This window comes from Crocodylus porosus, unplaced genomic scaffold (assembly GCF_001723895.1).
Source record: "Crocodylus porosus isolate Cpor-Errol unplaced genomic scaffold, CroPor_comp1, whole genome shotgun sequence".
Lineage (NCBI taxonomy): Eukaryota > Metazoa > Chordata > Crocodylia > Crocodylidae > Crocodylus > Crocodylus porosus.
Genome location: NW_017728951.1, coordinates 34,802,412 through 34,818,996, shown reverse-complemented (window position 1 = coordinate 34,818,996; position 16,585 = coordinate 34,802,412). Strand labels below are relative to the sequence as shown.

Sequence of the window (16,585 nt, the reverse complement as noted above, 5' to 3'; positions counted from 1 at the left end):
CTCACCCCCTGGCCTGCATCACTTGTTAAGAGCATAGGAACATAACAATCGCCATTTACTAGGTCAGACCATAGGTTAATTTTGGCCTTATCCTGTGTTACAGTGGCGGAGAGTGGATGCTGAAAGACAGAGTGAACTGGGTATGAGCAGGGGGTTTTTTCCCCACTGTTCCCCTCTCACTTTTAGCCTCTAGCATGCAAAGTCTAGGAAGTTCTGATTCAGAGGCTGTACCCCTAACTCCCATACTCAATAGTTACTGATGCCTCTCTCCTCCAAGAATTTGTCCAATCCTTTTTTAAACCCGGCTAAACTGTCAGCTTCCACAAAATCTGGTGGTAAAGAGTCCACACTTTAATTACACGCTGTGTGCAAAAGAACTTCCTTTTGTTAGTTTTAAAATTACTGTCTACTAGCTTCATTTTGTGACTCCTGGTTCTTGTATTGTGAAAGACAGTAAATAATAAATCCCTATTTACTTTCTCTTTGCTCTTTAGTATTTTATAAACCTTATTATGTCCCCCTTCAAGTATCTTTTATTTCTAGACTGAACAGTCCTAGCCTGAACATCCCTCCATACTGCTAATGTTTTTGTTGCCCTTCTCTGTACCTTCTTTAGTTCTTCTATATCCTTTTTGAGGTGTGGGGACCAGAACTGGGCACAGTATTGTTTGCCTCATCCCGCTTTTAGATCTTGTCTGTAATCTTGTTGTAACACGGACTGTCATTTTTATAGGTATATTGAGTGATTTATCCTAAATCTAGTTTGTAGACAGTACTTCAATAGAAAGGTTCAAGAGCCAGAGTCAACGGTGCTTTGCACTGTGTATGAAAGTAGCAGCATCTGTCCTGCTGATATTGTTTAAGTGAAATATCATTTTTCCATTAGATAATTTTTATGGAGAACAGACAGATTTTATAAGTCTGAATTAAGGAACTTTTTATGTAGCTATAAATGGCAATGAATCTACCTAGTATAGTAGAGAAACTGCCCTTTGAATAGCTCAAGAAAAAATAAGGAAGCCCACGAAATTTTACTGTTTTCTCTCTCATATTTTCAGTGAATAAGTATTTAATGGAGTAAAGGTTTGACTTGCAGTCAAAGCAGGGAACTAAGTATCAAAACTCCTGCACTCGCTGCCAGCTCTGCCACGGATTAACTGCCCAGCTTTGGGCAGGGCAAATAATTTGCCGTTTGTATAAATGTGGGGCCGTCTTTTCCTCATGCGCTACAAAATATTTACAGATACTGGGCTGTAAGTGTCTATTGTCATTATTTCAGTATTACTGAAATCAAATATTTCCTTTAGCAGGATCTAAGTACTGCCAAGGGATCAACTTGTTTTATGCTATTGTACCAAATTCCTAGCCCTCCAAGAGCTTCAGTTATCATTCTGCTGCACACAGTGGCTTCCGCTTCCTAATGGAAACACACAGGGAATTCATGTTTCTACTTAAGAAGCATGATCAATCAACTTGTGATCTAGAAAATTAGTATTTTGTCTCTTCCCCACCCAGGTTTCCATATAGGAGCTGATGGAAAAACAGCATTTATTTCCTGGGGGATAATCTAATAATCTGTGAAATGCTGAAACTTTCCATAAAATTTATTGTTTTGGAAAGACTTTGCTAGCTAGTTTCAATCCAAGCAGCATGGTGACTGTAGAATTAAAATAACTTGGGGGCAGGCATCAGTAATAGGTCTGATATTTGTGAGCCCCTGCAGTATTTTGTGGGAATTGCATTTCTGTCACCCTCATCTCCTTGGGGGCCAGTTTTTTGCTGCTGTTTTTTTTGATCCTGGGTTCTCCTGGGGTCAACCTCCCCCCACCCCTTTCATTGCTACCTTGCAGCACAGAGAATAGCTAAATGTGTGAACAATTGCTGCTTATCTGGATGTGGCCTCTGTGTCCAACCTCTTTGCAGTGAGGGTAAGCGCTATAATATATACGTTCATTTTTTAAATTAGATGCCACTCAATTCATAAAAGTTGTGGAGGAGAGCCTTGAATCCAATGAGGGATGCCTTGTGTGCAGAAAGGCTAAGAACCATTGCTCTAGCCAGTTCATTACATTTTTCATAAGGTAGTTCTAAGTTGGCTCTTGCACACTTGTTTAATTTCAGATTCCTATCTCAGTCTAGCAAATGCTGTTTGACAAACTGCTCTGGTAGGAGATGAAAAATAAAAACATTTGTTTCTATCCTTTAAGCTCTTCTCACCATTTTAGAGCACATCTCCATCTGTACAGGGTGTCTTATATCAGAGACAACTAAATTGCTCCTTTTTGCTGTATTTCAGGCCTGGGAACAATCAGCCGGCATAGTTTCTTTCCCCATTCAACTTCTAGCAAGTGAAGTTTCCAAATTTCTGACAAAAGAAATCAGGAAGAAACTAAATGGCAAACCTGCAGGTAACAGCCACAGAACACATGCAGTGGTATATGCTTGTCTTTGCTCTCATGGGCTAAGATTTAGTGTCCCCTGTAATACATTATGCTGTACATTTAAGGGACAAAAAGTAGGAACAGAAAATAATAAATGTAGTGAGCCTGACCTTTACCTGGCATAAACTAGCATTGTTTTTAGTGGAGCTGGCCCCATATGTGCCAAGTGAACATTACTTTTGGAACCTTTTGTACACTCTGATCTAATTTTGGAACATTGCAATAATGGTTCTTGACATTTAATTGCCTGAGTGGCTTTCTATTTTAAAGGAAATACTACTACTAGCTGTATATAACTTTCTAGTGGCTGCTGAAAACTCCTGGAGCTATTCAGCTGGGTAACGATAAAGTTCCGCCAGCCTTGCCCAGGGGAGGTCTTAAGCTACACAGAGCATCTCGTTTGCATCAACTAACTGCATGCTTGGTGCAGGAATCAAAACTTATTGACCTCCTTTTATTCAGTTCAGTGGGGTTTGGATCAGGCCATTTGTTAATGTAGCTTTGCTAGTTTAACCTAATATGTTAAGAGATACTCAATATAGTGCTGTTGTCATCTAATGGAATTAAAGTCTAATATTGTTGTGATGATAGAGGAAGCTCGGCTGGCTGTGGGGCAGCTGCTGCAGCAGAAAGGGGAAGCAGAAGATGACTCCGTGCTCCTGAGATCAGTGTACTTGCTCTCACAGACTGACTCGGTAAGAAAAAAAGCAAGTTTGTTTCCTTCCTTACACTCAGAAAAGTGAGGATGCCATTCCAGCAGCAGGACATTCAACTTCTGTTAGGTGAAGCTGGTCTGCATGGTTTTATCCTTGGACATCATCATGTACAGCTTTTAACAAGAAATTATTCCCCGAATATAAAGTCAAACAGAATACATTGGGCATGTCTACATGTACGCTTTAATGGGCATTAGTTTATTCTCGTGTGCACTAAAGCCTCAAGTAAAAAAACATGCATTTATGTTAATGCACAATAAAATAGGCTACTGTACATTAAGTGCCACTTAAAAAACATCTGGTTTTGGTACTGAGCATTAGGGTACTCTAATGTATATTTATTTATTGGAGGTACTAAATTTAATGTGCATTAGCAAAAGTGCATTAATCCACGTGTAGATGTGCCCACTAAGCATTAACCAAGGTCCAGCCTGTAGTATGCAGAGGAACTTACTCTGTCACACAGCCTGTAATAACCTGGCACAGAACCTCTAGGCTAGGGATAGAAGTTACACACAAACTGGTTTAAGTGATCAGAAACCAATTTAATCCTGTAACAGAACAGAAATTCAGGGCATGTAAACTGCTTTCAAAATGGCTGTAACTGGTTTAAAATAAACCTGGTTGAATGTAGTATCAGACATAACTGATTTAGGTCAGACCAGTTTAAGGAACTTCTGTCCCTTTCACTCTTTCCTGGTTTAAGCTAACTCACAGTTCCCCAGCATCCCAGGATGCTTTGCAGCCCTCGGCTGTGCTGTGCTGTCTGCTCCAGTGGAGCATGGTTGGCTCCACCCCTCTGCTCCCTACTGTAGCACTATCACTGGCCCAGCTGGCTGAGAAGGGGGTGACAGTGGGGGTGGGAAACCCTGCTTGGGACTGCAGCCAGGATCTGCCAGGCTTTTCTTCACTTGAGATCAGGGGACCCCACCAGTGTGCTGAGGCAGAGGGAAGAAAGGGGAATTTAAGGCCCCCTCCCTCCCCTCTCCCACTGGCACAGGACCGTAGCTGGGGTCTGCCTGGCAGGGGTGTAGCAGCCCCTCCCAATCTTCTCCTTCCCCACCTCACCTGGTTTAAACCTCCCTCCCTTACCTTCCTTCGCTTCAGGCTGCTGGCCCAGGGCCAGCATCTGGCCATGACCCTGCCCCTGCCCTTGCTGCTCAAGTGTCTGTGTATGTGTTGGGGGGGTGGGGGGGGAAGCCTGGCAAAGGATGCTGTGCCCCTGCCAGTTAGACCCGAGCTGGGGTCCTGTGCCCATGGGAGAGGGGAGAGATGGGGGGATTAAGCCTCTCTCCTTCCCCCCCAACCCTGCTTTGCCTCAGCGTGCCAACCAGGGGCTGGGGGTTAGCCGCATTCTCCGCCACTTGAATATTGAGTGGGGAAACACCTGGTAAGGGCTGCTTCCCCCCTTACCCTCCAGGCACACCCTGCTTGGGGACCATGCAGGCCAGGGTGTGGGTGTAAACCTCTCCCCAGTCATACTCAGTGGCCTGGTGGGGCCTGGCCACGTCCCCCACTCAGTTCAAGCAGGGGGTGCAGAAAAGCCTGGAGGGCTTCTCTCCCAGCTTCCTTCTAGCCTTCTGGCCACTGCTGAAATGAAGGAAGGGCTTGCTTTAGCACCCCTAGCTTCTAGCCTGAGCCATTGCAGGCATGTGGCTGCATTTCCAGAATCAAAAGTGAATGTCTATTCACTTGGTTCTCAGTTCAATCTACATTGTTTAGACTGTCGTGCAAAGATTCAATTGATTCAGGCTTGGGCTTTATGAATGTCTGTACTTAGCCAAAAGATTTTAGATGCCCTCCTGACTGGCTTTGGTAGAGCTTCCCTGGCTTTCCTTGAAATAAATCTTTAACCTCTGACCCAGTTTCATGGCTACAACCTATAGGACTGGGGGAAACATTAGCCAGAAGTGATTCATTATTGGTGGCACTGTTTGAACTATTCACTTTGTTTCAAGCATCTGCTGTTCTGTAGAACATGCTTTACAAACAGAAGTGCAGCTCCCACCTGTAATTCAGAATGATTTTTGCAAAGCATGCTGAGTTGTAACCTTACCCCAGAACTTCACTGTTGGTTCCAGGGGGAGGGGAATCTAACTGCCCTGGGAGCCTGCAACTAGGTTCCCATAGCAGTGGCAAGCCTCTCTACCAGTGCCTGCTGTATTTAGAATGGAGTGGGGAGGAAGGCAGCAGAGGAGGATTGGTTTTGGGGCTCCTCAGCTGATGCTGAAGGGTGGGTGAATTGGAGCTCCACCTCCATCTCGGGGGTGGGGGGGAAGCTCCAATACAACCACCCCATCCTCCGGAGGGGGTGGGGGGCTGAAACACTCCAGTTGAACTCCCTCCACTACCTTTGCCGCTCTCATTCTGAAAACAGTAAGAGCCTGGGAGCTCTGCAGACACATCTTACACAAGACACTACATTTTGAAGCGTCTTTATCTGATACCTCATGCAATGCGGGGTCAGATTTTCACCCAATTGGCCATTTTTGAAGCTGTCTGCAGCCATACATTTGTGTTTGGTCACAGCTATGAACTGCTTTCTGTGGCCAGATCGGGTGAAAATTGTCACTTCTGTCTGCACCATTAATACACCCAGCTGCACTGGAACAGAGCAGCCCTTTGGAATGGTGAGTAGTAGTAGGAGCATTGCACAACAGCAGTGTACTATTTGGTCCAGGATCCCATTGCAAATTTGAGGGTTTACTATTCATACAGCACAGTGCTATTTGTTCTCATGCAAGTATAGTAAATTGAAGTCTATCACCAGTTGTTAATAAACAATTAGCCACCTAACTTTAGGAGCCTCCTTTCAGTGATTTGTTGATAGAGTCACTGCAAAGATTTTAGTAAGATTTGTACTTTTCAAAGATTTTTAAAATGCTTCGATATTTGCTAGAACACAATCTCTTAGAGCTTTATACTGCAACCCTCCTCCCCTCTATTTAGCTTATTTCTCGTCACTTTCCTTTAAGGTCAAGCGGACACACTGATACTTCCTTGTTCCTGTTGTGGGCTAGTATAAAGCTTTGGAGGAGATGGGCTAAAGCTGATTCATTATTACCTCAAAAGGCAAATCCCTTAGACAGTTTGTCTCCTACCTTTTGAAAGAATCTGGAAACTACATGCAGTGACTCAGTGGGCTGCAAACATGCAGTTGCCATAGCTGAGTTGTACGTATACTGCTTTTAGAACAAAACGGGGACCTTTTACCTCACAGGCCTGGTTTGCTGTAGCCTGTCTCCAAGGCTAAAATTGGCAAAGCACAGAATTCCTTATTGCTCTATATTAGTTGCAAGTAAGATTGCAGGTTAGATTTTTTTTTTGAGTCCACTGCAGACTTCAAAGTGCAGGTTGTATTATGTACACCTAGGCACCATATACATAAAATATAAGGAAGCCAGGTGCTCAAGGTATAGGAACTTTTATCAAAATGTGTGTTGCTCCCTGACAAAAACTGTACATCCCTGGCCTCTTGTCACTATACTAGTTCACTGTTGCCACTAGAACTTTAGCATGACTGGAGGGGTAAAATACCCGAGTCTCTGGCTCATAGCCTTGCACATTCATCACTAGATAAGGCTGCAAGATCAGCGGGTAGACATTGAAGGAGATAGTCAATAGTCAACATGTTTAACTTTGCTTTTTCTTTTTCAGGGGACTCTGTGCAACATCATCAGTTCTGGTCTCCCAGTTGCTCTGATGCAATGCCTGTACCTTTTCTTTACCTTTTCTCCAACAAAAGCCAGCAGTGAAGAGGCAAGTAAAGATGACCCTGAAGTCCAGGAGATGCTCATTCAGGTGAGGTATCCATCCTGGTGATTCTCTGTTTCAAGTGCTCAGGAACCCTGGAAGAGGAATAAATTGTTGGTCCCTGTGATCAGATAGAGTTAAAATTAATCACTTTTATTTTTCTATTTTTAACATTATTTTGAAACTTTTTGTTTCAAAATGTCATTTTTTCCATGGGATGTTTGAACCAGTTTTATATTAACTTTTTATTTGAACTAACACGTTGACTTAAAGCACTAGTTTCCTTTCTTTTAAAAAAAAATATAGCTTTTTTAAGATAAGGCAATAATTCATGAATATTCATTCAAAATGAATTCTCAGTTTCAAATTTTCCTCGGGGAGTGGGGGGGAGGAGGGATGGGGAAAGGACAGATGACTTATTTGGTTAGAATTGACATTTCTGCTTTAAAAAATTAAGTTGCTATGAAGCCATGTTTTTCAGTGGAAATATTGTCTGCATGAAAGGTTCTGACCAGTTCTGCTTTCTGTGCTTTAGGGCTTGCTTGTTAAATGTTGTGAGTAATAAATGGCTGGATGAAAGGTATTGTTTTTAAAGTCCTGGTAGTTTGTGAGGGTGTCTTTTTTACCTATGACTACAGTGATCTAAGTGTATTGCCGGCTGCTCCAGAAACTAACTCATTTCATGGTTTCCACAGCATCTTGAGGAGCATTCATTACACAGTTTTAGAGGATAAAGTTCCTTTAGCTGTTAGGCAGCATATAAGTAACTTTGATTTATGAGACTAGGGCTTCAAATTACACCTATAGATGTCTTTTGTTGCCTGAATTTACTGAGGTGATGAGAGAGATTAAAGAATGAGCAAGGGTTTCTGAACAGCGCATTCATCCTTTATAGGAAATCCCACCGGATTTAATGGAGAATTGTAACTTCCCAGATAATTTTTAAGCCATCGTATAGAATTCTAGAGTAAAACTTATCCTTTCACAGCATCTGACGAAGTGAGCTTGGGCTCACACAAGCTTATACTATGTCTCTCTGATTTAGTTAGTCTATAAAATGGAGGTGTACCCTACCTTCTGTTACTATATAAGCAAGAGACAAGGATTTCTTTGGGTGGCAATCTGAAAACTTGTCTTACTTTATCCCAACTCTGCAGCTGGTACAATAAAAGATATTACCACCCCCCCCCCCGCCCAATTCTTGCTTCTTGCATAATTCCTGGACCATCAGAGCTACAACATAATTATTTATGGCATTCTATGAAGTGGTTAAAAAACTCTTGGGAAAGGATCTCATTGTCTGTTAAATCAAATGGACTCTGAGTATTTTCTGCGGGGCCCTGTTAGTTTAATTTTTACTTAATTCTTTAGGGCTTTTCCATAACAGCAGTTTGAAACCCTTCTCCATGAGGAGGTAAGGAACATGAAGAATAAAATTCCTCAGCAGGCAAGAAACAAATCCCTGGCTATATCCAGAGTAGAACTGTACTATGTCCTTAGCATGTTCTGTTGATTGCAATGGACTAACTAGGCCCAAAGAAATAAAGATGTTTAACGTGACCCTGTCACTATAAGAAAACATGGAAGAAAAATGTGGGATAGAGGGACGTAGAAGGGGAAGGGTTGCTCAGGTATTGAGCAGGATTTGGTTATACCACTGTGGGTGCTGATGTCATCTGGGTCCTTTTCTCTGGCTTGGGATGATCAGGACACATTTCAGGATCTGGAAAATGAAGGCTCAGAGATGTCACAATAGATCCTGGGGTCTGAGGAGATTGTGGGGTGGCAGACATCATGGTGAGCTCACTGTTTTCAGTCTATCCGCTTCCTGGCGTCAGTGTCACATTTATGTTTCCCCCTGTTTGGTTCATGAAAGTAAGGTCCTCAAAAAGGATGATGGGTAGAGTAGTTCCATAGTCTCATTTTTTTCATAGGTCAAGTCTAATTTCTGGCTCCTGATTTTTGTCAATTTATTTCCTGTCCTGCATTTCTGTCATAAAACACTAATTTCTATACAGTCCTGGAGCTACATCTGTGGGCCTCTGCATTTGAACTTAATTCTGATATTCTGTCTTTGACTTCTGCTGACCTTTAAACAAGTGTATATATTAAGCTAAGTTGAATTTTTTTACTTACCTTAAAATGTTGACCTCTGCCCAAGAGCTCCCTGTAGAGATAAGGCTAGAGTTTTATATCTTGCAGAATAATCAAGGCATTTAATTTTCCTGTGTGCATTGACTGAAATTTCCAAAGGCTGGTTAGGCATTTTACAAATGTATGCCACATGAAAGGTAAATGTTAGCTCTGAAAAGCCCATTTGCTGTTTAGAATCATTGTAATGATGGAGAGTATAGTGGGGTAACAGGTGTGAAGAAATTGGGCTGATACTGTTCAATCACTCCTGGTTAAACCTACAAAGTATCAAATATCCTTAACCCACTTGAAAGCCAGTGGAAGGAGTCATTTTGCACAAGGGGTCTGCACAAAGGAGTCAGTCCGCACTATGGTACTGCCACAGGCGGAGGGAGATAAAAAGGACAGAGTTCTGTCTTGAGTTAATTATGGATCAGAGCAGAGTTAATTATGAAACCTGACCAAGACAGAGTACCAACCATCCATAGATCTTGGGAGGCACAGTGAGATACTTTGTAGGATAGGCCTACGTGCGTTCCTTAACCTGCTGTCTTCTTCAGGCAGGTTCACTCCCTGAGGAGCTACTCAGCCACTCCTCCCAACTCAAACACAGTGTTTAAGGTGAAAATGAGCAGACTAATAAGCAAACAAAATTAAATTATTATGCCCTGTCATAAACACTAGGATGAGAACCCCTGTGGCTCTAGTCCACCGCTTGCTGTAGGAAGCCGTTCTGCTCACAGCTGGCTGTTTTCCTGCAAACTGTTCCCTTACAGTTCCCCTTTCTTTTCTCCCTTCTGGGTTTTAAGCTGCCAGGGGGACACTCCCTCATTATCAGAAGCCCCCCCAGCTGAATGTCCTTAACAGGGCTGGCTGCCTCTTCTTAAGGGAACAGACCATCCTGTTACAGAAGGACAAAGGGATTTTAGAAAGAGTCATATGAAAATAAGGAGAGCTTAAAGTTGACAGAAGTTGCAGTTTCCTAAGGGGGTTACTCAGCTTCCGGCTATGAGAGCTCTGATGAGAGCTGTGGTCCACCAGAACAAGAATAACATCAGCCTATCAGCAGAGGCCAGTGATTGCAGGAAGAGGAATTTTTGGGTGTTTGTACATGAGCAGCAAGGCTGCTCCAACTGCAGTGCAATTACAGCATGGTGGAGCAGACTCGATTAATCGAGTCCACTGAAGCATGGTAATTTACCACACTCCAGCAGGCTCCAGCATCTCATGTATCAGTGTCTCCACCCTTACAAATGGGGGCAGAGGTGCTTTGTTTGAGCTTTAGATAAAGTTCCCCCACCACCATTTTTAATCACAGAGATGCTGATACACAAGACGCTCCAGGCACTTTAATTAGAGCAGGTCCTGGAGCCGCTCTAATTAAAGTGCCCCCCTGCCACTCCCACAGCACATGTATAATTGCCCTTTATGATTAGGGGCCTGCTGAATTCGAGGTGGCTGCCCCCAATTTTGCAGGGCGAATGAGGGGCCCAGCAACCATTTTGCAGGCTGATTGGCCAACGGACCTTGGTGGCCCTACCCTTTGCTGCTGATTGGCTTTGAGGGCTGTTTGTCATGCAGCCCTGCCTCTTGCCACCAAATGGTAGAAAGGGGCAGGTCCAGATGACAGGCAGCCCTCATAGCCAATCAATGGTGAGAGGCAGAGGCAACAGCCATCTTTCTGGCAGAGCTTGGACTGGGCAGCCCCCTGTCCCCCCTTTCTCCCCACCCCTTCCTGGTGGTGGCAGGCTGTCACAGCACCCTAAGGTTTATTGGCTCCCTCTGGAGAGCCAGCATCTTTTTTCCATAAATTTTCTTTTTTTTTCCCTGTGGATTTTGCAGACTTTGCAAGCAGTGCTGGATGTCACGTAATCCATGAACTTTGCAAAACAGTGATGTCAGTAATTGGCTTTTCATGATAGCTGGCTTGCTTGTAGAACTCACTGCTACAGAAACAAGAATGAATGTGGAAGTGGATACTTAAGCAAAATCAGATTTTGTTCTGTAATTTTGGCTTTCTCACCAGTTTCTGCACAAATAACCCATGTTTCCACCTACCTGGAGTATAAACTAATTATGTTGTTTATTCTGCTGCCTGGGAAGAAAGAAATATATTGGTGTTTCTATGTTAAGAAACTTGGGAGGGGCTCCCATCCAATGGTTATTGGGCTGTGTCATTACAAAGCATCAAATATAAAGCTGCTTTTGTTTTCAGTGGATCTGTATCCAGCAGCCCAAAGTCTGATTTGATGCATTCAAGTCTGCGGGGCCTTTCTATCTTTGCCAAATATTTGCATTTTTCTTTGAATTGCAACTAATTTTCTTTTTCAGATAATGCTTAGCATGTACAGGGAACAACAAGGTGTAGAGGAACTTCTGACAGCTCCTGAGCTTCAGTCTTTAATTATAGCAACAGCCTCCCTCTGGGACAATTGCAGCCTTTCATGGAAAGCACCCACAGGCCGTGTGCTTCGGGCAATTTCAAAGGCCCAGACCAAAAACAGCATCATGTATCTACAAGGTTTGTTTTTAGTAACTTTTTTCCTGTGTATTTGTGAAGTGAATTCTCCTCCAGAGATGTTTATTTTGGATAGGTTTTCTACAAGGGTGTTTCAGAATGTAATGGCAACTTCAAAATAAAACCATTCTGGGTACCACGATCATTAACTGGACTGCATCGCCCTTCTACATAGTCATAAACAATGGGTGCATTCAACAATGCTGTCATCAGTGTCTTCCTAGCTGCTGTGTAGTTTCTCATTCATTGCACACAAAGTAGTTTTATTTTGAAATTGCCATTACTTTCTGAAACACCCTCATTTTCACTGAAGAATGGATTTTGACTTTTTGCATTGAAGATCCATTTAATACTGCTTGAATGTGGGAAAGTCCTGTGAAACAGAAAATGACAGCTGCGTGTCACAGTCCATCCTACAAATCAACTCAAAACCAAGAGATATATTAAAATAATTAGTTATAAGTCATTTGACCCCAATGAACACAATTCCCCCTTACTCTACAGCCGTGGTTCTCAACCTGTTTGCCATAGTGGGCCGCACTTGCAGTTCTCAGTGTATTATGTGGGCTGCACCCACAGAATTTACTTCCCGTGTGTCCATTTAAAAATGTTTTGTATTTGTTATCTGACAGTAATGCAGGATGTCATGTGGGCTGTGGCCCATGGGCTGCAGATTGAGAACTTCCTCTCTAAAGGTATTTCCTTTGCTATTCCCTCCTACTTTGCCTTTTTCAAAACACTTGAGAAGTTGGATTGGTTGCCAGTAACAGTTGGTTTCTTCCTAAATGTAATATTCTGTTAGGGGGCATGTTTTAGAAGAAGAACATGCACAGGTTACTAAACTCTACCCCTCAGAAGGAAGAATCAGGATAATTTTGTAATCAAAACTTTGGTGTCAACACTCTCTCTTGGTGTTCTTTATGTTCTTTACTTTTATACAATAGTGTTTGACACATGATTTCATGGGCCCTTCATTCACGTTGCTTGTAAGATTAAATAGTCATGTAGCAAGAGGTAGTCTTGACAGTAGTTATGTTGTCTAAGAATTATGATTGGGGCACAATTGAGACAGGCTACTAGCACAGAAGAAAGAGGCCAGTCTCCAGTGGTGGCTTCACAGCAAGATGTGTATGCTCCATACTTTGCATCATTGAACAAAGGATTAATCTTTGTATAAGCATTGCGCAGAGTGCATGATTAACTGAGTACAGGTTAATTAAATTATTCACCATCCATTTACCTTATATCAAAAGGGTGGGGCTTACAACATGTAGGTTTCATTGGGAGTGATTAACATTTACGTTTTTGAGACTTGAGCCAGTTCTTGTTGTTTAACAGTATTTTGTCAAGATATGAGAGAAATTTTACTCTAATCTGAAGGTCAGCACTTTAGTACTGTACCACTTTTCTCCCTTCCCCGAGGCCAGAGAGAAATTAATTACCCTTTATTTGAGAAATGTAATGTTGAGCATGATGCTATGTTTTGGTCAGTGATTCTGCAGTTGAATTCTTACTATTAACCACCACGTTTTTTTTAAATTCACAGCTATGGACTGCATTAAGATAGCCATTCAGAATCTGTTTAAACTGGCTGACACCTTGCCTGCTTGTGACATGTGTGAAGCAGTCAGTATCGTCTTGTGTTTTGTGAAGGATTCTTATCCAATTTCCCCTGCTTTGCTTCTGGAATTTGAGAATAATGATGGATACCAGCTCTTGCTCAAAATTTTACTCAGGCAAGTAGAGAGTCTTTATTGGGTTTCTAGGGGATGATAAAGCAAGGGCTTAAACACAATTTTCAAAGGCTGTGTCAATTCACTTAAAAATTTCAGTTGTGTTTTAGAAAAATCCAGGTAGCTCTGTGGTATGTAAAGCAATAAACTGTTGTTAACAAGGAGTCTGATTTAGCAAACCAAGAGCAACATTGCACTGGCGTTTTAATAGGAGAAGCAACACTTAACTTCTTCTGTAGAAACCGTGGGTTGAATTGGTAATTGGAGAACTTAGTCTAGAGATGGATTAGGGACTTACCAAACCTATCAGGTTTTTTTCTGCAAAAACTACCTTGAGGGGAGACCTAGATTAGAGACCCTCCACTCCCACATCGTTAGTAGTTGTGAACACTTAATCCAGAGGGAGTATTTCACCAGATGGAGCAACTAGAACTTTTGACTGCGCTGTTTAAAAACTATTTTAAATACAAGCTGTTTGAAGCTGATGGACTCATTGTGCCAAGCTAGGACAAATATGAATGTAACTGAACAAGACGTAGAGGCATTGGTGGATCCAGGATCGTGGTGAGGGGTTGCAGCCACACACCCCTTTAGCTGTATGGCATGTACGCCACATGATGCAGCTCTGGAACCCAAGGGTGAGACCCATCACCCCTCCTCCTCTTTTTCCCTGCCACTGAATTCACTTGCTGAGGGGAGGGGGCAAACAGTGGTGGCACTCACCCCCTTGGGCTCCCTAAGCCAAGTGACAGCAGGGGCTTTGGCCAGAGCCTGCACTGACCTGCTGATGAGCTTGGAGTTTGTAGTATACGTGGAGCTCTGGAAGGAGCTGCAGTGATATGCTGGTGAGCTCAGAGAGCCCACTGCATGTGCATTGCCTAACTGAAGGGGGTGCAGCCTCACTGCCGTCCCTACAGGCAATACTCCCTAACATATCCCCCACTTGCTGGCATTATCAACAAGGCCCTGAATCTGCACATCGACAAACAGTAAAGTATACATGAACAGTTTTGTCAAAAGCACTCCGTGGTGGTATTCTGACAATGTTAGCTAGGTTTTCAGGTTGAGAGCCTCTTCTATCTTTACTATCCAGCATTGTCTTCCCACTTTAGCATTTAGCACTTTAGCATTTATTCCTCCCACTTCAGCATTTTGTTTCATTGCCAAGGCCATGTAGAATTATATAGCAAGCATTCCTGGTAGAAATGCAGCTCGTGGTGGCAAAAGAGTTCTTTGGCTGATAAAACATATGCCAGTTCTCTGAACAAACAAATCTGTCCTGGGAAAAGGATTTCTGTTGTGAGTGTAACTGAGCAAATTGGTACAGCTGTGTCAGTTGAGACGAGGGGTATTTTTTACATTCTCAATTGACAGCTATGGAGAAAAATCTTTTAAGATTTTGCTGTGCCTAAGAAGCAAAAGATCCAGCTTTGTATCCAGGCTCCTCACCTTCCCAGCATGCTTTGCTCAAAAATGGTTGATAATCAGGCTTCCTTTCTCTACTCTTTTTTAGTGAGCTGACTTCCCCTACACTCTCTTCTCTAGGTAAAGAGGAATTGTCTAGTTCTGTTTTTCTTCCTCCCCCTCCCCGAGTCTTTTAAAGCCAGATCTCCTGACCCTAAAGACTTACCTTATTGAGGAAGAAAGGAGAGCCCCAATTCAATTTCATATCAATTTGTTAAAAAGCATGTTCTCTTCTTATTGAGGCTTTCCTAATCCTCATTGATAGCTTTCCCTGCCATTGGCCCTTGTCCAGAGATTTGTAATGTTCCAGCAGAGTGAGGTTTATCATTTGCTAGTTGTGTATCTTCTGAAACGGGATGCTGGAATTCTAGTCTCGATCAGTAGAAGTGGTGGAAGTTACCAGAATTTGTAATTTTTTAAAATTAAAACCTTTGTCAAAATTTGAAATTCTGAGAGACTTTCCAGATTTTCTCAGAAACAAACCACCATGGATTACATAATACTTCGGTATTGTGTATACTTTTGTACTACATATAATCAGACTTGATTTCAAGTGAGACTCTTTCTCTTTGACAGTCATTTATTGACAGAAGCACTTTAATTGTCTAGTTCAGTTTGTGCTTCTGTGCTGATCCAAAATATGGTGTCACAATGTGTCTAGCTGGTTAGGCCATTAGACTGGTTGCAGGGTAATTAAGTCAAACAGTTGAACAGAAAACAAAGTAAGCTAGGAGAGGGAAACTCAATATTGGCTGTGCTATGCATCATGGTAATGCAAGGAACATATGTGTTGCGGTGCCACAAGCATATGACTAAGTCCTTCAGTCTTTTTTCTAGGTGTGAGGATTTACCCCATGATGAAGGACAGCTCTATCTGGAAGAGGTGCTGGACATAATGACTTGCCTCACAGTTTGTGGGAAAACTGAACTGAAAGTTTCTGGCAATATTGCTCACCCTCAGTTACCACACTTTGATTTGGAACAGAGACAGTCATCTGGTATAGTATATATATTTACATACAGCAGTGTGTGTATAGCTTAGGAAATAAAGAATCATTGTACTTTATGTGTGTATGACAAAGGGATGTAGATACATCTAGTTGGGAGGGCATATCAAGGGGGTTCCCCAGGGGCCTGTCCTTGGTCTGGTATTGTTTAACATCTTTATTAATGATTTGGATGATTGGATTAAATCATAGAATCATAGAAATGTAGGGTAGGAAGGGACCTCTAAAGGTCATCTAATTCAACCCTCTGCCTGAGGCAGGATCATCCCTGTCCAAACCATTCCATATTAATCCTTGTCTAACCTACTACTAAAACTACACAGGCAGCCCTGTCATACAACCGCAAGGCATAGCACCCTAACCTGCCACAGGTAAAACAGGGGAACCATGGTGGCCAGTGTCCTGCTGCTGCAAAAGTTGTTAAAATATGCCCAAGAGATGCTCCAGAGGAAGGCAAACTCCCCCATAGTTAATATCAGTCTAAGCATGGGGTAAAATTCCTTCCTGAGCCCAAATGTGGTGATTGGACTGACTTGAATGGAGGGGCAAACCATCTAGCCAGGAACCCCTGGGTTTTAGTTCCAGAAGGAGCACTGGCGCACCCTAGTCAAACTCCCCAGCCTTGGCTGCAGCCACCACCCAATGCTTCTGAGGAAGGCGAACCCTCCCCCCCGCCAACCTCTTCCTGTCCTCATGTGGCAACAAGCAAAGCCTAAAAGCATGGGAAATACTCGTGGTATAACATAGGCATAACTACTCCTGATCAATGCTTATCTAACCTTTTCTTGAACACCTCCAATGATGGAGATTTCACAGCTTT

At 42.7% G+C, this 16,585-nt stretch overlaps 1 protein-coding gene across 1 annotated transcript in view; it reads left to right on the top strand.

Moving 5' to 3' along the window:
- Positions 1-16,585, top strand: part of WDFY4 (WDFY family member 4) — a 285,936-nt gene that overhangs the window by 24,127 nt on the left and 245,224 nt on the right. The window contains exons 3-8 of the mRNA XM_019556081.1: positions 2,297-2,408; positions 3,033-3,136; positions 6,815-6,958; positions 11,375-11,564; positions 13,108-13,297; positions 15,596-15,756. Of these exons, the coding sequence (XP_019411626.1) occupies positions 2,297-2,408; positions 3,033-3,136; positions 6,815-6,958; positions 11,375-11,564; positions 13,108-13,297; positions 15,596-15,756 (901 nt within the window). The remainder of the gene's footprint in view (positions 1-2,296; positions 2,409-3,032; positions 3,137-6,814; positions 6,959-11,374; positions 11,565-13,107; positions 13,298-15,595; positions 15,757-16,585) is intronic.